The sequence below is a fragment of the Mytilus edulis genome, chromosome 13, assembly GCF_963676685.1.
Source record: "Mytilus edulis chromosome 13, xbMytEdul2.2, whole genome shotgun sequence".
Classification (NCBI taxonomy): Eukaryota; Metazoa; Mollusca; class Bivalvia; order Mytilida; family Mytilidae; genus Mytilus; species Mytilus edulis.
The window spans coordinates 543,219-567,121 of NC_092356.1; the positions used below are offsets into that span (position 1 = coordinate 543,219).

Sequence of the window (23,903 nt, forward strand, 5' to 3'; positions counted from 1 at the left end):
AAGATAGAGGTTTGGATAAAGATGTTGAAACAATTTGTTTTTCTAATTTGCCCATGAAAATATTGGCGTAAGACGGTGTCATTTTCGTCCCCATCGCTGTCCCGTTTGTTTGAAGGTAATGATCACCATTAAAGGTGAAATTGCTGCATTTCAGCTGGATTAAACATTCAGTGGGTGGTTCTAAAGGGTTTCACGAGTCCAATAATTCCCTACAAGATTGTATGTCGTCATCATGAGGTATGTTGGTATACAATGAGGTGATATCTAAAGTGACAAGGAGGATTTCCAGAGGAAGGGGGTTCATGGATTCCATTTTACGAAGATAATCTGTAGTGTCTTGAATGTGGGAAGGAAGATATTCTACATGAGATCTTAAATGAAAATCTACGAATTCCGAGATTTTCTCAGTCGGCTGGCCGTTTGCGGATACAATGGGTCTACCAGTGTTGTTAACCTTGTGTATTTTGGGAAGAAGATACAATCGACCAGGCTTTGCATTCTCTGGTTTTAAATAACCGATTGTATCCTCATCTATGTGACCGTCATCGTACATGTTTTGTAACGCAGTGATAATTTTGGAACTAAACTCGGAAGAAGGGTCATAGTCTAGCTTCTTATGAAATCTATCATCAGAGAGTTGACGCACTGCTTTCGCGATGTAGTTAGCTTTGTCCATTATCACAACGGCACTGCCCTTGACTGTTGGTTTAATCACAATATCATCTCGGTTTCTCAGCGATTGTATGGATTTTTTCTCGTCAGGTGAGGTGTTATAAAATGACGAGTACTTGTTGCTAGCTAGATGAACAACATCCAATTTGATTTTGTCGATAACATCTTCCCGTACAGTCAAGCCCCCAGAGTAAGGCGGATTTGCTCCTCTGAGGAGGCTGTCACGAAACGGTTACAGGAACTTCGCGGATTTTTGACTAAAAGAGGCTATAAGAAATTGGACATAGATAAGGGGTTTGCGCGCGCTAACAATAAAAGAGGGACGAAAGATACCAAAGGGACAGTCAAACTCATAAATCTAAAACAAACTGACAACGCCATGGCTAAAAATAAAAAAGACAAACAGAAAAACAATAGTACACGCGACACAACATAGAAAACTAAAGAATAAACAACACGAACCCCACCAAAAACTAGGGGTGATCTCAGGTGCTCCGGAAGGGTAAGCAGATCCTGCTCCACATGTGGCACCCGTCGTGTTGCTTAAGTGATTACAAATCCGGTAAATAGTCTAATTCGGTAGGTCATATTCATGAAAGGGAAGGGGATTGTAGTTACGACGTAAGGAACATATCCGATATCATTTGTGAAACGGTTATTCCATAACGGTCAACCAACTCGTGATGGCGTCCGTAAAATTTACGAAGGGATAATAACTGCCGCAATGACCTGTTACAGTACAAACGGATGAGGCGCAGCAAAATAGTCCCTTTTGTTCTAACATACAATCCAGCCTTAACTAACCTTTCACGTTTGATCCGTGCCAGTTGGCAAATTATTGCCAAACACCCTAAATTATCCAAGATCTTTCCCAATCCTCCTGTCTTAGCTTTTCGGAGACCAGCAAGTCTGAAAGACTTATTTGTAAGCGCTGACGTCTTCTCTAATAACAGCTGTTCAACTGCAGGATGGTGCAAGTGATGTGGTAACAGACGATGTCTGACTTGTCAACAAATACTTATTATTCAAACATTTACTTGCCACTCGACTGGGTCTGTGTACACTATATTTTGCAATGTAATTTGCAAAACCCAGAATGTTGTATATCTCCCTCAGTGTCGATGTGGCATGCAGTATGTTGGCGAGACAGAGCAGCCATTCAACAAATTCATGAATGTTCATCGAAGTGACTACACCTGCAAGCCCGACCTACCCGTAAGTCGTCATTTGAGATCACCTGGGCACGTCCAAGCGGATCTCAAAAACCTTACCATCACAGTCATAGACCACAACGAGGGTTGGTCGAAGGTCGACAGAGTCGCTCGGGAAAGATTTTGGATAAGAAAGTTAAGGACAGTTTCCCCAGAGGGAATCAATGAAAAAACATAGAATGAATCACTCATTTCCCTGTCATCACTTGTTTCCAGTAACTCCGACTTCCGTACTGGCTTTACAGTTTGAAGATTGTTTTAAAATACCAGTTAAAATTGCAGGGCTTCATTTATTTGGGACGGATATACAAGTACGTAGCCACGTCCAATTATTTTACCTTATTAAATAAAACTTATTTTTGTAATAATTATTAAACTGCTTGCTATTCGTTTGGGAGGCTTAAATATGTAGTTCCTGTTGCAATTGCCTTGTCGAATTTGAAATATTTTACTAACTTGGATCGTTTAGGGCATTTTTGGTATTTTTATTTGGGGACTTCTCTCCATGCAGTTATAACATATCAACTGTCACAACCTTTGGAAATTTAGAGTTGTGCCAGTTCACATCGCAAAAACTTTTTTTGTTTGGGCATATCTTTGTTATCTTTGCGCCGTGTTTGGAAATTTTAAAATTGTACCAGCGTCTGTGATGTTCCCTTGAATTTTATAAAATTTAAAGATTTTGATAGTGTCTCAATTTGAATATATTAACATGTTTCATTTGACATCGTGCTATTACCGAAGAAGGATCTGTTATCCGAAATATCTAATATTTGCTCATTTTACAGTTATTTAATGATGATGTACCCTTTTTGACTTGTTATATATTATATTTTGTAGTGTACAGAATCATATTGCATGATCCATCGCCCTGTAAGATTAATTGTTGACTATTTATTCAGTCATTATATATATATATATATATATAGAGTCTATAAGAATCTACCAACCAGTAAACTTAATAGGTATTGGATCATCAAAATTGACAATACTACACAAACAGGAAAAATTATATGAGTCTGAAAGATTGTGTAACAATACCGATAAATAGATGGAAAACAAAACACTAAAAAGTGTTGAATATCATTGCACAAAGATGGAAAAACTGAACAGATGATATAAATTATACAATAATTGCAAATATTTCGGCTCAACAAATGGCCTTCTTCGGTGACAAAAGTTTTAACAATAATATATATATATATATAAAGTGCCTAGAAAATCAACCTAACGATGTTAGAGTAGATTTGATTTGTAACTTCCTCCCCGGTGCCGGGGCTGGAACCTGTACTTTTTATTTCTAACTTCTACGACAACACCGCCTAGCATTGCGCAGAGACCTTATCCCCTCCTCTAACTCTAGCTTATAAAAATAAGCTTTCGTTTCGGGAGGTGTTACCTTGTCGTAGGAATTAAACAAGGATCTCTGATACAATACACGAAGTATTCTTTTTAGTGTACAGAAATGATCATCTACTGAAGAGATGAGTAGATGATCATTTCTGTACACTAAAAAGAATACTTCGTGTATTGTATCAGAGATCCTTGTTTAATTCCTACGACAAGGTAACACCTCCCGAAACGAAAGCTTATTTTTATAAGCTAGAGTTAGAGGAGGGCATAAGGTCTCTGCGCAATGCTAGGCGGTGTTGTCGTAGAAGTTAGAAATAAAAAGTACAGGTTCCAGCCCCGGCACCGGGGAGGAAGTTACAAATCAAATCTACTCTAACATCGTTAGGTTGATTTTCTAGGCACTTTATACAAATTCTAACGCCTGGTATTTCTTAATCATAAGAAATCCGATGGACAAGGTATAATTTGCAGTTGTCACTACACATAGGCAGAGATATACATATATTAATTTACAGTGATTGTATGCTTCTAAAAATAGATTAGCATCCTGTAATTATACTGAAGAGATGAGTAGATGATCATTTCTGTACACTAAAAAGAATACTTCGTGTATTGTATCAGAGATCCTTGTTTAATTCCTACGACAAGGTAACACCTCCCGAAACGAAAGCTTATTTTTATAAGCTAGAGTTAGAGGAGGGGATAAGGTCTCTGCGCAATGCTAGGCGGTGTTGTCGTAGAAGTTAGAAATAAAAAGTACAGGTTCCAGCCCCGGCACCGGGGAGGAAGTTACAAATCAAATCTACTCTAACATCGTTAGGTTGATTTTCTAGGCACTTTATACATATTCTAACGCCTGGTATTTCTTAATCATAAGAAATCCGATGGACAAGGTATAATTTGCAGTTGTCACTACACATAGGCAGAGATATACATATATATATATATATATACGGCTACAGTGCAGGCGATTTGGTGCACAATATCTCAGTAGCATGGGTTCGAATCCCGGCGAGGGAATGACTAAAAATTTGCGAAAGCAAATTTACAGATCTAACATTGTTGGGTTGATGTTTAGACGAGTTGTATATACATAATGTACACAGCCATTTATCACCATCACTGCTGGTGATCCGATTGATAAATCTGTTGTAGAGTTGTCACTGGCTCAGACGTACTTATAAATATAATTATTTTCTGTGACTGTATCTTACATTAATTTGTAGGATCCTTTACTATAGCTAATTTAGCTGATCTGTAAAAATAACATCACCATGACTTAGATATCATGTACTGTAGTACGACGCTAGATTAAAACTGACGTCGAAAGCTAACATCCGGCCACAGAAAGCTTCATTTTAATGAAGCCCAGGTGGTCTTGTGGTCTAGCGGGACGGCGACAGTGCAGACGATTTGGTGTCACGATATCTCAGTAGCATATTATGCAAATAAATTTTTATTCCAAAATAGTTATAAACTTATACCAAATGTATACGGATGTATTTTATATTGTCACGACAAAAAAATCCTGACATTTCAAACAGATAACACATACTTTTAATTTCTCTGAAAGTTTCACAAAAATGTCGATAAAAATAAGTCAAATTCTGCTAGTAAGTTTGCATCAGGGGATTATACGCTTTATTACAGTTAAATGCTAATGTATGTTTTATTTATATTTTTCTATGTTGGTCTCTCTAAAATTATGCAACAAAAATCATGTGTTTGTGTTTTACAGGTTAAATATATCACGGACAAATAAGATCACCGACTTTGACAACTACAAATATAATCTAAACTATGTTCCTACAAGTAAGTTTAAGTTAGATAAAAAATATCTAATTCAAAATAAATAAAGTAATTTAACGGTTACTTGCCTTTCATTGTGTACGTCTTCATAGTTACTAAATTATATTAAAAAAGTAAGTATAGAAACTGATAGCCTGATTAGTGAAAATATATGATAGCAATGATACATGTGTAATTTCAGAACAATGTATGATGTTTCAAATGATCATAAACAATCTCTGCTCTCGTTTTTGAAAATATAAGGAGTACGAATATTTTTTTAACATTTTATACGTTTGTATTAATCGAAAATATAGTTGATTTTTTATACTAAATTCCGTTCAATCATATAATTTTGGTGGGCTTATGAATTATGACAGATGACCTAAACAGCCATCACTGACGGGTGGCATTCTCGGTTAATTATTAATTTGTTTTGTGATTGTGACACAGTGATGACTACTGTACCCATATTTTGACTATATATCTATTATGTTTTGTTAACGCATCGTTGTAAATATAATGGAATTTGATGCGACTGTCATACACGTAAGAGGATTATAGCTACACAACCAGGTTCAATCTACCATTTTCTACATTTAAAATGCCTGTACCAAGTCAGGAATATGACAGTTGTTTTCCATGCATTCGTTTGATGTGTTTTATCCTTTGATTTTGCCATTTGATTAGGGACTTTCCGTTTTGAATTTTCCTCGGAGTTCAGTATTTTTGTGAGTTTACTTTTTTCTCAACCTCGTATATTGTATGTTGACAAAATTGTCGAACAGCAAAGACCGAAATCTAATGATGACCAATCGTTTCAACCCTCATATTTTATTGGTGCACTTCTAAAACTTTTTATGAGCAATCTCATTCTCCTTGCCGCTGGTGGGATGGTAAATATTGACCTGTTTTACAATAAAATTGTAAATGGAAATGGGGAATGTATCAAAGAGACAACAACCCAACCAAAGAGCAGACAACAGCCGAAGGGGCACCAATGGGTCTTCAAGGCAGCGAGAACTCAAGTGTTTTAGCTGACCCTAGACAAATTTTCAAGAATTTACAATAACCTAGTACGTCATAAACTCAATCCGACGATATCAATTGATTTAAAATCACAAGTTGTCGATACATTTTAAAAATTGTAACGACAAAACGCATAAAAAGAACCAAGCTGATTATTGTGTAAACACAAGACTATATATTTGGTTTACATGAAGCTCGTGTGTTTTCGAATGTTTAATGACAAATTCAAATGCGAAGTGTCTTCCCTGACGTTTTCAGTTTGTCTACGATTTCTGAGTTTGAATGTCATTATGATATCTGAGTAACATTTTGTTTGGTTAAATAAATATCATAAAATGAAGGGGTTTTGCAAAAGATTACCTAATAACAGGTGGAGGCTTTTCAACCGAACAATCTTATTCTAATTCTTGTTAAGTCGGCTGTAGTTAAATTTAAACAAATCGTCAGCTAACAATTTTAATGTTGGTAGTAAATACTTTCGTTGTAAATAGATATATTTCTCGCTAAATCAACATCGATGATTACTTGGAAGGATTCCATGATATAAACGGGAAAATCAACAGTTTATTGCAGACATAAAGTTGAAAAAAGTAAAATCACAAAAATACTGAACTCCGATTGAAGCCTATGTAAAAAAAAATGTCATATCCTGAACAAGTGTTAAAACTGTGCTGCTTATAGTCAATAAAGGGATGTAATAAAGTACTGCATGCGTATGACGATTTGGGCATGATTCACCAGATTGCTCTATTATACTGAACCAAAAAGCATATGCTCCGATGTAGTTTTTGTATGAAATAAATTTTTTTTTTAAAAAGATCTCGTTTATGATGTAGATTAATCTAAACAGACTCTAAGATAAACATTTTTGTTATGATGAGTCATAAATGAAGTCATCACACAAATCGGTCAACACTGAATATTTTTATAGGATATAACCATGATATGTGTGTTTATTACCTTGAACTTTAACGATGGAGGTACAAGAAAGAAACAAAAACGATATATCCACGGTCAAAGTAAGCCGACAGCATTTTATGTATGCTAAAATTTCATAATAAATAATAATAATCAATTCAATACACACGATAAAAGGATATTGCTGGAACTAAAACAGAAGCGATTCCGGATATATCTTCTTTGTTAGCATCTACTGCTATGCATGAACCCCCATCACGGAACCTAAACTCGTTGAAGTATGAAAATCTTGATAACATGGAGAACAAATTTGGTGAAATAACAAATTAGATAACTTTAATGTCACTTAAGAATTAAATATTTCGTTAATATGTTACTGAGTTGAAACACGGAAAGATCATATTTGCCAACTAAATGGAAATGGTGTCCAGAAAACGTAGATTGTGTCAACTGCTGCCGTTTTGTAAAATAACTCTTGTGCAGCGTTTTTGTTAAAGAGCAACCTCCTTTTAACCATGTGTTGAGATACCTCAGGGAAAAGTTTAGTTGTGATATGTAACCGCCGTACAATGGAGCAGATGAAATGTTACTTCTGAAAAATAGAAATTTAACAGTTGGAAATTTGAAATCATTTCGTTTGTTATAGGACCTACTTTGAAGTTGTCCGTATATGTCATTATAGAGGATAATATCAATTTGAAACAGACCTTCTACTTTCTGAAGTATCTTTATGATTAATATTACTGGGTTATATCAGATGTAGTCATTGAAATACAATGTATATGTAGTTGACTGACAAGACAGCTTCAATGCATCTGAATAAAATGAAAGAAAAAAGCAAAAGAATTTTTTGTTTTTCGTCTTTGAGAATATTTAGTATGAATTAAGCTTAATATGAATACTAAACCAAATCGGCCAATAGTGTTGCACAATGAGTACCAATTTTAACACCGACAGTGTGATGAAACCCCAATCAACAGAACACAACTCACTTACACACATCATGTCGATTAAAAATACCAACATGTGGCTTAGATAATCTTAGGTGTATTTGACACGCGTTATTTTATTATTCTTATTTTTTTAAATTATTTTATAAAATGAAATGCTTAATGGAAAGTTAATAAGCAAACCATCAAATAAGTGCTCTCTCCTTAAAATGTCTAACGTCCTGAAAATTCAAATCTTGAAAATGTCAAAGTAGTCCCTGACCAGCATTTGGTTCTTTTTCTGCATAATTGAAGTAGCTTTTACCTTCATTTTTCTTTTTAAATGTCCTTTCATATTCATAGTTGATGCTATAAACGACATTTCAAAATTACTGTTAAAAAAATTAAAAGGAAAAATTAAAAAAACGTTGTGTTGAATGATTCTTGCTATTTTTGCACCTAGGCAATTAACAAAACATTCAATTGAAAATTGTTTGTGCTCCAAACTATCAGTGCATGATTTTCAACTATGAAATTGCTATGAAAAATACAAAACACTTCCGTAACATAAACTTTTATTCGTGTAATTTCAGATGAATATCGAATTGAAGCAGCTAAATGGGTTTTATTATTATTATCAGCTTACTGTAAGTATTTCTTAATATACACAGTTTATATGAATAGTTTAATTAAAGAAGGGTTTGGACAAATATGTTTTTAAATTGACGCATCTATTTTTTTAACCGTATTGGAGGTAGTCACTTCATGATCATGAGTCTTGGGTCATGATGGTCCACAAAATAGGGACAAAAGATACCAGAGGGACAGTCAAACTCATAAATCGAAAATAAACTGACAACGCCATGGCTAAAAATGAAAAGGACAAACAGACAAACAATAGTACACACAACACAACATAGAAAACTAAAGAATAAACAACACGAACCCCACCAAAAAACTAGGGGTGATCTCAGGTGATTCGGAAAAGTAAGCAGATCCTGCTCCACATGTGGAACCCGTCTTGTTGCTTATGAGCTATCAAATCCGCTAAATAGTCTAATTCGGTAGGTCACATTTATGAAAGGGAAGGGGATTGTAATTACGACGTAAGGAACATATCCGATATCATTTGTGAAACGGTTATTCCATAACGGTCAACCAACTGGTGATGGCGTCCGTAAAATTTACGAAGAAATGATTTCAACTTCACCATTTAGAACTCTTGATTTAATAGCTTCCATGTGAACAACAACCCTATATCAAGAAAATCATGATAGGAAATGCAAGCACGGGAATATCGTATCAATTTGGAGATATATTCACCGTATGCAGGTGCTGCTGAAATGTTGCTACTTATAAATGGAAAGTTCACAATTGGAAAGCTGAAATCATCTCTTTTGTCGTAAAGTTTTGTTTTCAATCGACCCTCATTGTCAATTTCTAGATGTTAGTCAATATATGAGGCCGACTTAACTGTATCTGTTGTATCCTTTATCTCTAGTTCAATGGGATAGATGTGTTCGACATAGTCACCAAATTTTGAATTATTTAGTGTAAAAACATCATATATATAGCGGAAAGTAGAGTTAAAGGATATTGCTAACTTCTTATCTTTCTTCCTAAGAAGTTCCTGTATGTAGTCAGCCTCTTAATAATAAAGAAACAAGTCGGCAAGAAGAGGGGCACAATTCCTTCCCATTGGAATGCAGATAGTTTGTTGAAAAACACGTCCTCCAAACGTAACAAATATGTTGTCAATAAAGAAATCAAGAAATCAAGCATCTTGTAAATGTCAGTTTCAGAGAATTTTTTGCTTGAATCAGAGTGATCCTTTACAAAGTAGGATTTATCCCTTCCTAAGACAAGATACTTGTATATTCGTTGGCCATTCTTTTTTTTTGAAACAAAGCAATACCAACTCTTTCAAGTATGGAATATGGCATACTTGTATAAAGTGTAGAAAAGTCAAATGTTTTAATACTATAACAAGATGAAAAAGAGTTAGATTGTATGTCTTTGGTATTTTTAAGTATCCACATCTGATTTACGCCACCTGTAGAATAGGCAGTTTCACAATAACTTTGAAGCTTGTTTTTGATTGCTGATATAATAGATGTTAATAATTTAGAAAGAGGTTTCGTGGAGCACTTGGAAGACCCGGCAATATACCGTTGTTTGTAAGAACATTTATAATCCTGGTATCTATGATGAATTTATTCCTAAACAATTTCCCTTCTAATAACACATGAGCTTTATGTAAATAAAATGAAGAAAGCCAACGAACGCTTTTACTGATACTCCGTCCATCAAATGGTAATTAGTTATCAAAGGTACCAGGATTATAATTAAGTACGCCAGACGCGCGTTTCGTCTACACAAGACTCATCAGTGACGCTCTTGTCAAAATATTTATAAAGCCAAACAAGTAAAAAGTTGAAGAGCATGGAGGATCAAAAATTCCAAAAAATTGTGCCAAATACAGCTAAGGTAATCTATGCCTGGGATAAGAAAATCCTTAGTTTTTCGAAATTTCAAAGTTTTGTAAACAGGAAATTTATAAAAATGACCACATTATTGATATTCATGACAACACCGAAGTGTTGACTACTGGGCTGGTGATACCCTCGGGGACGAAACGTCCACCAGCAGTGGCATCGACCCAGTGGTGTAAATAGTTATCAAAGGTACCAGGATTATAATTAAGTACGCCAGACGCGCGTTTCGTCTACACAAGACTCATCAGTGACGCTCTTGTCAAAATATTTATAAAGCCAAACAAGAAAAAAGTTGAAGAGCATGGAGGATCAAAAATTCCAAAAAATTGTGCCAAATACAGCTAAGGTAATCTATGCCTGGGATAAGAAAATCCTTAGTTTTTCGAAATTTCAAAGTTTTGTAAACAGGAAATTTATAAAAATGACCACATTATTGATATTCATGACAACACCGAAGTGTTGACTACTGGGCTGGTGATACCCTCGGGGACGAAACGTCCACCAGCAGTGGCATCGACCCAGTGGTGTAAATAGTTATCAAAGGTACCAGGATTATAATTAAGTACGCCAGACGCGCGTTTCGTCTACACAAGACTCATCAGTGACGCTCTTGTCAAAATATTTATAAAGCCAAACAAGTAAAAAGTTGAAGAGCATGGAGGATCAAAAATTCCAAAAAATTGTGCCAAATACAGCTAAGGTAATCTATGCCTGGGATAAGAAAATCCTTAGTTTTTCGAAATTTCAAAGTTTTGTAAACAGGAAATTTATAAAAATGACCACATTATTGATATTCATGACAACACCGAAGTGTTGACTACTGGGCTGGTGATACCCTCGGGGACGAAACGTCCACCAGCAGTGGCATCGACCCAGTGGTGTAAATAGGTATCAAAGGTACCAGGATTATAATTAAGTACGCCAGACGCGCGTTTCGTCTACACAAGACGTTTTCAAACGTTTTCAAACGTTTCAAACGTAAGGCGTTTTCAAAACGAACAAGATGTCGTGGTTATGCTTGAAAAATTATATACCATACATGTCATGATTTTGTTTATTGATAAATGATTTAATTGGATATTTACACTATAAAGCACAAATTACACCCACTAGAGGGTTAAAGGCATAATTGAAGATTAATCCAGAATTACAATATTACCCCCGCCAATCTCCACTTCACAGTTTGAAAATGCCAAAATCGAATACCACATCTCTGTAAAGTTTCATTCAGTTCATTCGCATGCGACTGCCATACAGGTAAGAGGTTTATATTTTGGTTATAGAAATTAGTTAATTTTTTTTTCATATTTTTGTTTTAATTTTCCACGATTAAACATTTAAAATTACATACTTCTGTATTAGATACACATTATAAAAAATAAATTATCACTTGTAAGGTCAATCAAGGCATAAAGACATATAAGATATACATATTAAATTCATTTTCTCAATTTATTAAAAGCAACTTCTATAGTTCGTTCTTATCTTGTACTGTTATACCACTGTCCCAGGTAAGGGTGGGTGTTGGGATCCCGCTGACATGTTTACCCCGCCACATTCTGTATGTATGTGCCTTTCCCAAGTCAGGAGTCTGTAATTCAGTGGTTGTCGTTTGTTTATGTGTTACATACTTGTTTTCGTTATTTTTTTGGACATAAATTAGGCCGTTAGTTTACTCGTTTGAATTGTTTTACATTGTCATTTCGGAGACTTTTATAGCTGACTATGCGGTATGGGCTTTGTTCACTGTTGAAGGCCGTACTGTAATCTAGAGATGTTAATTTCTGTGTCAATTTGTCTCTTGTGGAGAGTTTTCTCATTGGCCATCACACCAAATCTTCTTTTTTATATACTAATTTATGTCATTTCTGGTCTGTATTTTCTTTTTGTACAAGGGTTAAGAAACATCCAGAGTACTAATCCAATATTTAAATATTCTATTTCACCATATTTTGTTTTGGATATGTTTTTACATCTACATGTGTATATATACTATCTAAATAGCTACCTAATACTATTGACTATTTTACTGTTGACCAAATCCTCAGACACACCTACACACAGTTCCTTCGTAATAGTTAAACTGCCCCAAGACTGTCTGAGGTATATAATTATGGTCTTCTTTCGACTGATAGTAAAACTTTTTATAAAGTAAGGCGACTGTTTTCGGTAGTTCCTGATGAAAAAAAATGCAGCCACGTCAAGACAAAACGCTGACGGTAAATTCAATGCCTTATGTTGATAGAGTTGAGCATTTGTTTTCAATGTTTATGTCAATTCTCTGACGTTTTAAATGTATATCATTTTAAGAACCCAATGACAACTGGGCAAACTTAAGATTACTTATATTATAACTTAAAACTTACGGTCTTTTAACGTCTCGAAAAGGAGTTTTATATGAAGGGTTCGAACTCGCGCATATGTTCATTGTAAATCATTACTTATATAAGACTTTTGAAGCGCCCAATTGTCAATACATGTCAATAAACTGGATGTCTAATAATAAGTTTCTATAATTTATAAAATACATATAACATTTTGGTTTGTTTATGTTCATTTCAAGTTTCTTTGTTGAAATTATTTATTTTTGGTGTTATTTTTCTAAGGTTATGTTATGCATTTAAACTTTCTAGAGTATAACTATACAGCAATTTTAAAATGATAAATGACAATAGAAAAAATAAATCAAACATTTTCTTTAAAATCCTTAAAATTATTTTATCCGGACGTCAGTTTTGAATATAGTTCCATTTTCATCATCATTATAGTGAACTGAACCTTTTAACAAATGTGGCTATGAAATTAAAAAAACTTCCGATTTTTTTTTATATGAAAAGCTTTTTCTATCGAGAAGAAACACAAACAAAATCATGGCCATTATATGAAAATGAAATATATAATACGTCAGGTTTCAAATCAATACCTTGGTAAAAAAAAAAATATGGTGCAAAAATTCATTACGGGTAGAAGGATTGAACTTCGTATTGATAATATTGAGCCTCATTATAAGGTCATAACTTTGTTTTGTTAGATTTCCGTCCATATCCGTTTTATGTTCATTCAAAGTTCGTTTTATCCGTCGACGCCCTTTCTGTCCGGTTGAAATTGTAAGCCTGTTCAAGATGAAGTGTCCGTTGATTATCCGGTAGGCGTCCGATTTTATTCGGTACTCGTCTATTCCGTTTCTGTTTTGTAGCCGTTACTTGTCCATGATACGTTCGATGACCGGTAGACCAATTCAACAACCGATTTCTACCGGACATATAACGGATAGAACGGATGTGATAAAGACATAAACGGAAGGATAGCGGATACATACCAAATGTAAAACGGATAAATGCAAATCTAAAATTAAGCGTCATAAATGCCAATTGTTGGTATGTCACATTTCTTGAGTGTCACGAATGTTTATTATTCGCGATGGATCTTGGAGTAAGAGCACGTTTTCGCCATTTTTCTCCATTTTGCCATCAATAACAACATAATAAATTTTAAAAGCTATGGTTGAACGGTTCATGAGTAAATTTACGGACTACATTTGGCTGCCGCCCATCCCCAAATCAATAACCGACATTTTTGTCGAAAATCCGGTTAAAAACTACTATCAAACTAAGTAATTATCTCTGTTTCTTACTCCTCATCGTCATATATATTAATAAATATGATAAAGATGTAATAGGGTATTAGCTTGAACTTGCTGTATGTACCATCAGATCGTCCTTACGGTAAAATCATCTAAATTACACAGAGAAAATGTAACAAAATCACAATAATTATGGACATAATAGCAGTTACAACCGACTCATCGAAGTTAGAAATGCAAGCAACAAAGTACAGATAATCTGACTGTGGCAATTTTGGTTCTTCCGAAATCGTTTTTTTATTTGACCTTCACCGGAAACGCCAAAACCCTTTAAGAACACCTAATACAATATTCCAACCAAACACAATGTGCTCGATCTTAACCATCTAAACGTGATCTTAAACCTCCAATTTTGCCTATTTATAAAATGTCCAGTACAACTTTGACGATTTATTGGTGTAGTGCTATCTGGAATACTATAACATTTGGACACTTCTATACTGAATACGATTTTTTTTTCAGTAGTTGTTTGGATTCTTATAGAAGTAATTTTTCGGCGATGGACAAAAAATCGCAATAGTAAGTAATTTAGATAATTACACCACAAGGGTAACTGGGGAATACAAATATGGTCGTTTTTGATTTTCTTCCAACCGACAGATAAACCCTTGCCAAAGTTTGTTTGATTTGGATGTTTTAATATAGATACAGCTTTCCAGCCTAATTTCCAAACGTACATTTAAACCTCGATTATGGATACGTCAGTTATCTCAGAACCAAATCCATGACACACGAGATGATTTCGATTTTAAAATTATTAATGTTCCTCACCTAGCAATATAACAACTTAACACGCGTATCGAATTTACATTTCTCAACTCATCCGATGTTCGTGGACTTCAATATGCAACTAAACTGTAAAACGTGATCAGTGGTTGAAAAAAGGAGTCAGGGTTTTGTCAAAGAACGTCTCGCCCTATTTCTCAAAAGTTTATCAAAAATTAAAAATAACCAATACAAACACATTCAGTGTCTACTGAAAAAAAAGTAAAATCACAAAAGTACTGAAATCTGAGGAAAATTCAAACCGGAAGGTCCCTAATTATCAAATGGCAAAATGAAAAGCTCAAAAACATTAAACGAATGGATAACCATTGTCATATTCCTGACTTGGAATAAGCATTTTCTTACTGCAGAACCAAATGCAAGAGCGATGTTAAAGGTATGTTGTAACGTGGTGTCTCGGATAACGTTTTGAATTCGTTCTAACTTTTTTGATGTCTTCCAAAGTTTTTGTTACGCATGATGTCGCTCAGACATTTGGTATATGATATCTAACCGTTTATACGCTTTTGAGGCTAACTACATTGAATCCGAAAAGTTTACTTAAACATAGTTGCCCTCCTCCCCCACCCGGATATATCATTCCAATTGCAACCATTAAAGAAACCGACAAGTATATATAAATATATATAAGTCTAAAATATATTTTTCTAAAATGTCCTTTACCAAGTGAGGAAAATGACCATTGTTATATTATATATAAATAAGAAGATGTGGTATGATTGCTAATCAGACAACTCTCCACAAGAGATCAAAATGACACACAAATTAACAACTATAGTTCATCGTACGACCTTCCGGTTTAAAAAAAATATTATATATATAAGTCTAAAATTTGCACAACAGTACTAACATCATTGAACATAAGATGAAGATGCTATTATTAAATCGTGTTGACAAAACTTTACTGGAAACTGGAAGTGAAATTTGGTAAAACGGAAGTTACCTCCCTGTCTCCTATATTTTTAGTAAATGTAAATAATAAAAAATAGTTTTTATTTAATTGTGCGTTAATAAAGTATTATCTAATCCGCCAGAACTGACAGCGCTATAAAACCAGGTTTAATCAACCACTTTCTACATTTGAAAATCCCTGTACCAAGTCAGGAATATGACAGTTTTGTCCATTCGTTTTTGATGTGTTTTGTCATTTGATTTTGCCATATGATAATGGACTTTCCGATTTGATTTCCTCTGAGTTCAATATTTTTTGTGATTTTACTTTTTACATAACAGAAACACAACATTAAAATGTAACACACACAGAAACGAAGTACATGTTTTTCGTCAATTTTTTAAATAAACGATGCCGTTAGTTTTCCGTTTGAATTGTTTTTCATTGTCATTTCGGGGCCTTTGATAGCTGACTATGCGGTATGGGCTTTGCTCATAATTGAAGGCCGTACGATGGCCTATAGCCTTCTTACTGATATATAATATAACAATTGCCATTTTACTGACTTGGTAAAGGACATTTTAGAAAAAAATAGTGGGTTGAAACTGGTTTGGTGGCATGCAAAACATCCCGCGTTCATGGCATTGTTGAATATATCATAAAAATGACTGATGACTTCAGAATAAAAATGAATACATTACATTAATCAATCTAATCCAGCACATACAAATACACAGTCGAGTTAGCCAAAGCCTCCATGTACAAAGTGACATGTGAAATTCTAAAAAAAACACAAAGTGACGACAAATTTGAATTTCTAAAAATATTTCCCAAAAATAAGATAGAATTAGGACTGATACAAGATTAGATTTGTAATACTGATATTACATTTATTTATAACGAAAAAAATACAATACTTAAAAATATCAAATGGTTTTAGTAACTAGATAATTAATTGTATTATCTAGCTATGTACGTGTTTCTTCTAAATCAAACTGTAAACCAAACATTTCGTATAAATTTCGTTGAAACAAACTAAAATCTAATAAATGAAAGGGAGTGATTAGTTATCTTTAACATAACATACGAATATAACAAAAAAGTATTAATATATTTGACAAAATCCGATGAGAATAACAAATATAACATCAAAACTAAATACATTAATTTGGGATAGAAAAGTACCGTGACACGTCTTATAGCAATGCGAATTCACACTCAGCAAAACAGTCACAATCGGGAATAAGTCACGTTCGGTATTTAAAAGATCAGACAACGTAATGACAAACCACAACCTAACACGAAGTAAAATGTCCTTAGTTAGTTTGTTAGTTTGGACAAAGACACATCGTATGGATCGACCAATTAGTAATGAGGTCCGTTAAATTTACGGAGTGTCATTTTTAATCTGTCCTCCTCATAACTTTGTTGGAGCAGTTTTTGCGTTAGGATCACGCTCCTGTATATGAAGTCCGTATAGTGTGAACAAGTACGAGAATAATGTACCAATTGAGATATGTAAACACCATATGAAGGGGCAGATGGTATGTTACTGCTGAGAAATTGAAAATTGACAATTGGGAAGTTGAAATCGTCCTGTTTATCATAGATGTTCATGTGAAGACGTCCATCTGTGTCAATATCGAGGAAACTATCATGTTCTAAAGCAGATCTTCTAGTATCAGTTGTATCCTTAATTTCAAGTTCACTGGGATATATGAGATGTAAGTATTGGCCATCATCAATATATCGGAAAGTAAAATTAAAGAATTTTGCAAGGTGCTTTTTCTTTTTGTCTTTCAGAAGGTTCTGAATGAATTCTGCTTCATACGAGTACAAAAACAAATCGTCCAGTAGGATTTCAAAATTAGTACCCATTGGAAAACCGACCGTCTGTTGAAATATAAATCCTCCAAACTCAACAAATATATTGTCTATCAAAAAGTCCAGCATTTTGATAATATCATCTTTAGTATATTTTCTGGTAGATTCAGTGTGGTTCTTCACAAAATATGAATTAGTATAACCCAAAACAAGAAATTTGTATCTACGATTCCTCCTTTTATCGAAAAGCTCTATTTAATGAGATGGTCAACTGAGCATGGGGAATAGTAGTGTAAAGCGTAGATTGTTTTTTGTTCAGATTTCTGATGAAAAAATATTGTTAATATCTACATCTCAACCTTTAATAGCGAATTCTACATTAAAAAAACATTTTTCCTCGTTTTTTTATGTAGGCGATACAGGTTTGAATAGGCTATGGTTAGCAATGTCCATGATTATTGCAACTAATCTATACAAAACATAACGTGAATCAGAAACGGAAGTAATGTGGGCCTCTTGAAATGGTAAAAAAAGTTTTGACAATGGAATGGAGTATAATTTAGTTCTGATATGATGAATTCCTAAAGGTTTTTGAACAAACGTTAGCAGACTATCAATTGTCACGGTGTGGACATCAGATGGTATTTATTTTCTGTTACCATGACTTCTATTTCCTCGAGCAGAAGTATTAAAAAAATATAATGTATTGACAGTACTTCACATTTGTACACCTGGATCTAGACTAAATACTTACACCATCAATTTTGTCATTGCATCCATAGGGAATGGCTGTGCCCAACTCTACTTTATCCAAAAGTCTTCTCTTTGTAAACGATATGGTGAACTCAATATGGGGTCATTTGTTGAATGATATATATTCTCTATAATCCGGACTATCATTGAAACAATAGAATGATCAGGCTAATTGAAATGTTTATAGAGAAAGTTGTTGTTACAAGGATCATTTACATTAGACTTATGATCATTCATTCTAAAATTGAGTCTTTATATAAAAAAGAAGATATGGTATGATTGCCAATGAGACAACTATCCACAAAAGACCAAAATGACTTTGTCGAGTTTCCCCGACGTAGATGAATCCACAAAGAGTACATTCAATACCGTACACAATATTGGAAGCAGTGCAATTCAAATCCTCATCACTGTGTGTATTGTTACTTTTGGTGGTAAATTACTTTGAAAGTGGACATCAGATATTAGTATATCACAGGGTTAATAATATTAACTGTTACATTTGGTAATACAGCAATATTGGTTGAATTGAAATCTAAAATTTCTAAAAGTTCAACAGAACAGGGCCGAATATAAGCAAAATTGTCCGAATTTGTAAAGTACAATGAGGATTCAGAAGACTGCACATGTGTCATTTTCATTTCACCATGGTTCATCATTTCAAGATGATCCTTGGGACACGTGATAAAATCGGTGTTGTTGTGTCCTTGACAACATCCGATTGACACCGATTTTATATTGGGCAGCGTGTCAATCAGTATAATATTTTGTAGTTGTCATGGTGTTAGGCTACCACACTGATAGAATCAATAGTCAAAATATGGTCACAGCAGTCATCACTGTGTTACATTCTCAAGAAAAAAAGCGTATGTGTTGTAGTCTTTGTTTTTGTATTTATTATCATGTAAATAAATGATTTTATTGGTGTTTGTTAATTTTGTTCGAATATTTTGGTCAGTTGTGTTGTATATTTAAAATGATTGTTTAAATATTTCTTGAACTTAATTATTGTCACATCAAACCAACAATGGCTGTTAGGGTTTATCATTGTTTTCAATATCAAGGAACAATAAACAACTTTCATTTAAGTTAGCTATAAAATCCACCAGTTTTGAATAAAAAATCCATGTACCAAGTCAGGAATATGACAGTTGTTTTCTATTCGTTCCGTAGGTCGATAAAGTGTTTCGTTAATTATGTCAGGTTTTTATGATTTACACCTTTTTGAATTGACCTTGGATTTACGTAGTTTTGTCAAACCTGTTTTTATTATATATTTGATGTTACTGTAAACACGTGCTTGATGTAACTGTGTTCTGCTCTTTGGTTGGGTTGTTTCTTTGTCACATTCCCCATTTCTATTCTCAACTAGAACTGATGCATTCCAATACAACCGACAAACAAAAATAATTTAGTGTTAATGATTGAAGAATTCAAGCAAGAATAACAAATTACTTCACATTCTATTACGTGAGAAATATACCTAAATAATTATGTTTATTTATTTGTTTGTATGAGTATTTTTAGTGTTTGAATTGTTTAATTATTTATTTGCCGCAATACACCTTTTGTTTTATGCGAAGACAGTCCTCTTTTCAGTTTCTGTTTTATTTATTTTTATTTCAAACATCATATTACAATGAAATTACCTTCAATTTTGCCAGGAGATATAAATAAACTCAATAAGCATGTGCAGAGTTCAGAAACGGAAAAAAGGTATTTTGTAAGAATCATGATAGTTGGTAAGGGACAGGCTGGAAAAACATGCCTCTTAAGAAGATTATTGAAGGAAGACATATCTAATGTTACCAGTACAGACGGTGTTGATATAAATGTTCATAGATGCAAAATCAACATAAAAGACGGCACATGGACCATCGGCAAAGGTAAAATAGACACATCCTGTTGATACATAATAACTCTGATTTAACAGAAGTCAAAAATCGAATACAGCTGTTTACCATTACTAACATATAAGAAATTTGCTTTGACCTACAAACATACACAAATAAGTTTTTGTCAATGGTGACCTTAAAACTTCCATCGCCATTTTTTTTGTGTCAAAATTGCAAATTTTAACATTTTCTGGGCCTACATGTACATGTATAAACATTTATGCATATCGTAAAGACGATTGATGATTATTGACGTCTTCTCTAAATGTAAAAAAACTCTTTCAATTGCGATCAGAGAAGACACATCAGGGATGTTTAACAGCATGATCTCATATAAAAAAAAAAGCAACGATCAAAGCATCATACATTATAACTACGTCTTAATGGTATATTAGACTATATCTATAAAAATAGCTATATTCAATTAACTTTTTAAAAAAATTGCAGACGCAGTCACACATAATATTCCCGTGATCGACTATTAAATTTTGTTTTTTATTCAAATCCTGCCAGCAGTTTTAGAAGGTTGTTAATCAAACACCGTAAAGGATTACTGTACTTTTTTCAAATTACTGCAAAGGTGATGACAATATGTCCATACCATTTGTAGATTTTAACAGCTTCAGTTGAGTTATACATGCATGGAAACACAAAATTTTCATTAAATAAATTTTGATTTTAGCTTAATTAAGTGTCAATAATTCGGTGTACAGCTTTGATGAGTCTTATGTCGACGAAACACGCGTCTAACGTATTAAATTGTAAGCGTGGTAGCTTTGATAACAATTTACACCTATGGGTCAATGGCACTCCTGGTGGACGTTTCGTCCATGATGATATCACCAGCCCAGTAGTTAGCACTGCAGTGTTGACATGAATATCAATTATCTGGTAATTTTTGTAAATTAACAGTTTGCAAAAGTGTGAATTGTTCGAAATACTAAGAATTTTTTTATTACCTGTATAGATAATCTAAGCCGTCTTTGACAATTTTTTAGGGGAATTTTTGGTCATCACTGCTCTACGTACTTTGTACTTGTTTTGGCTTTCTAACTCTTTTGATCTGAGCTTAACTGATGAGTCTAATGTAGACAAAACGCACCCCTGGCGCATTGAATTGTAAGCGTGGTTCAATTGATAACTATTTACACCCCTGGGTCGATGCCACTGCTGGTGGACGTTTCGTCCCCAAGGGTATCACCAGCCCAGTAAATCAGCATTTTGTTGTTTACATGAATATCAATTATATGGTATTTTTTATAAATTTACAGTTTGCAAAAGTATGAATTATTCGAAATAATAAGGATAAACTTATTCCAGGCATATCTAACCTTAGCGTATTTGGCACAACGTTTTCGAATTTTTGGTCATCAATGCTCTTCAACTTTATACTTGGATTTCCTTTCTAACTGGTTTGATCAGAGCGTCACTGATGAGTCTAATATAGACGAAACACGCGTTTGGCGTATTAAATTGTAAGCCTGGTACCTATGATAAGTATTTAATGAATAAAAAATTAAAAAGATTCCGACCCGTATGGATTGTACGGTAACTGTAAAAAGAATTAATTAATTGTCTTGCAACTTGTTATAAAATAATTTCTTTTTCTTTTTCTGTCAGATGTAGGTGATGACAAGAAGGACCGAATCAAAAGAGCACTTATGTCCGATGGGAACATAAAAATTGAGACTACCGAAGATACTGCTGACAGAAAAAACATGTACATTAAATCTAGGCAGTCGTTAAACGGGGAAAGCAATACACTAGCTAATAAGTCAATTAAAGTGAACAAAGATTTCCCAATAGATATGACACCTGCTGACAGCATTGAAGCCAGAGACACCAAAAATATGCAGGTTGATGAGACAAAATATAAACATTTAAGTAATTTTGATGAGTTGTCTACTAATAAAAAAGACAGCACGACCGACACTAAGGTATGTCAAGATAAGAATGAGTCTTTAACATTGGTAATGCCCGAGAATTTGATGTCGCATGTTTTTTCCAAATTAACTGGTATTACTCCTTCGAATCATTATGCATTATGTGAATTATGGGACTTTGCAGGACAAAAAGAATTTTATGCAACACATCAAGCATTTCTTACCAGTAGCGCAGTTTACCTTGTAGTTGCAGATATGCAGGACGACATACATAAACAAGGTTTAAATCAGTTTTCCTCAGATTTTCAGCATATTGGAGGTACGTTTTCATACTAGAGTAATACAAGTACAATAGCAAAATAATAATGTGATAGATATTAAAAAAGAAAAAAAAGGAAGGTATACTAAATCAGTAAATGTGTATATGTTTTGTTGCACCCTGCCAAGATACAGACCAAAGTAACGGAATTTGTTATCACCATTGTATTTTATGTAATAAACCAAAAGCCAAAAAACAATAAACCTAACAAGACATTCGAAACAAAGAGAAGATACTGTATTTATAAATGAGGACAGACGGAGTAATATTTTAATCAATTACAATCACGTTCGTGTAAACTAAAACATACTTATGTGCAACTTAACCCTTATTTTATTGTTTTATTGTATAGGAAGTAGTTATTCAGCTCCTTTGTATAAAGAAGGAGTTATCCTTGAAATACAGAAAATAAATGTTAACCAGATTAATTTCAAATCAATTAAATGAACTACTAGTATATCTACAAACAATATAATTTAAAAGATATTCTTTTGATGTAAGATATTCAAATCGTTTATGTGTATGCGTTTTCCCATACCTATAAGACATATTAAGATAAAGAGATGTGGTAGAATTGACAAATAGAAAACTACCCACCAAAGTTTTTTTTGGCGAAAAACAAATAGAAAAAGACAATCACTTACCTGCACGTTTCTGATTTGGGAAAGGCACATACAGACTGTTAGTTCAGGAGTGTTTGCACAGTTTATATTATCCAGTTACCAGCTACAGATCGCTAATGAGGCATAATTTATATAATATAAAAAGACCTAAATGACACAGACATTAACAACTATAAGTCACCGTACGGCCTCTTTAAATATGTGTTTATGCATGAAGATCTACGACACCAGTTTTTATGGAAAGATTAAACATGTTAAATGCATTTATCAGTATATGAAACTTTCGCATTGCTCAAATGACTTTAACGCTTATGGAAGAAAATTGCTAAATTATACCAGTGGAATAATCAATGCGACAAAAGAGGTGTGGTATATACAACAATGGAACTTCATCATAAACTCGCAAAACAAACTATTTAAGCAAACTCATTCTTTTTACTACTTTCTATATCTTTATATCATATTCAATGTAGATTACATCGATCATGCTTCTATTTATTTTTGAATTTGAACATTTGAAAAGTTCTATAAATGTATGTTCTGCGAAGCCATACACCATTCTAGTAAATAACGTTTTGAATCAAGTAGTAATGTTAAAGCCCATTTATCAAAACTATTCCAGAAAGCCTCATAACATTGTTGCAATGAAGGTTCTTTTTAGTCAAAATGCAAATATGGCGTAGAATCTTAAAACTCTGGCATCTTTTCCACTCGAGGTTATACCAGCTCAGTAGTCAGTACTTCTGTGTTGACATGATTTGTCATTGATATTGACATACATGTATTAATGAAAAAGCTGTTTACAAAAGTATGACTTGTTGTCAATACTAAAAAAATGTTTATCATAGGAATATATTACCTTAGGTCTAATTCGCACATTTTTCGGAAAA

At 33.7% G+C, this 23,903-nt stretch overlaps 1 protein-coding gene across 1 annotated transcript in view; it reads left to right on the plus strand.

The window, feature by feature from the left end:
- Positions 1–23,903, plus strand: part of LOC139501859 (uncharacterized) — a 146,785-nt gene that overhangs the window by 67,115 nt on the left and 55,767 nt on the right. Inside the window, exons 5-9 of the mRNA XM_071291083.1 lie at positions 4,975–5,048; positions 8,494–8,547; positions 14,501–14,557; positions 19,958–20,179; positions 21,809–22,390. Of these exons, the coding sequence (XP_071147184.1) occupies positions 4,975–5,048; positions 8,494–8,547; positions 14,501–14,557; positions 19,958–20,179; positions 21,809–22,390 (989 nt within the window). The remainder of the gene's footprint in view (positions 1–4,974; positions 5,049–8,493; positions 8,548–14,500; positions 14,558–19,957; positions 20,180–21,808; positions 22,391–23,903) is intronic.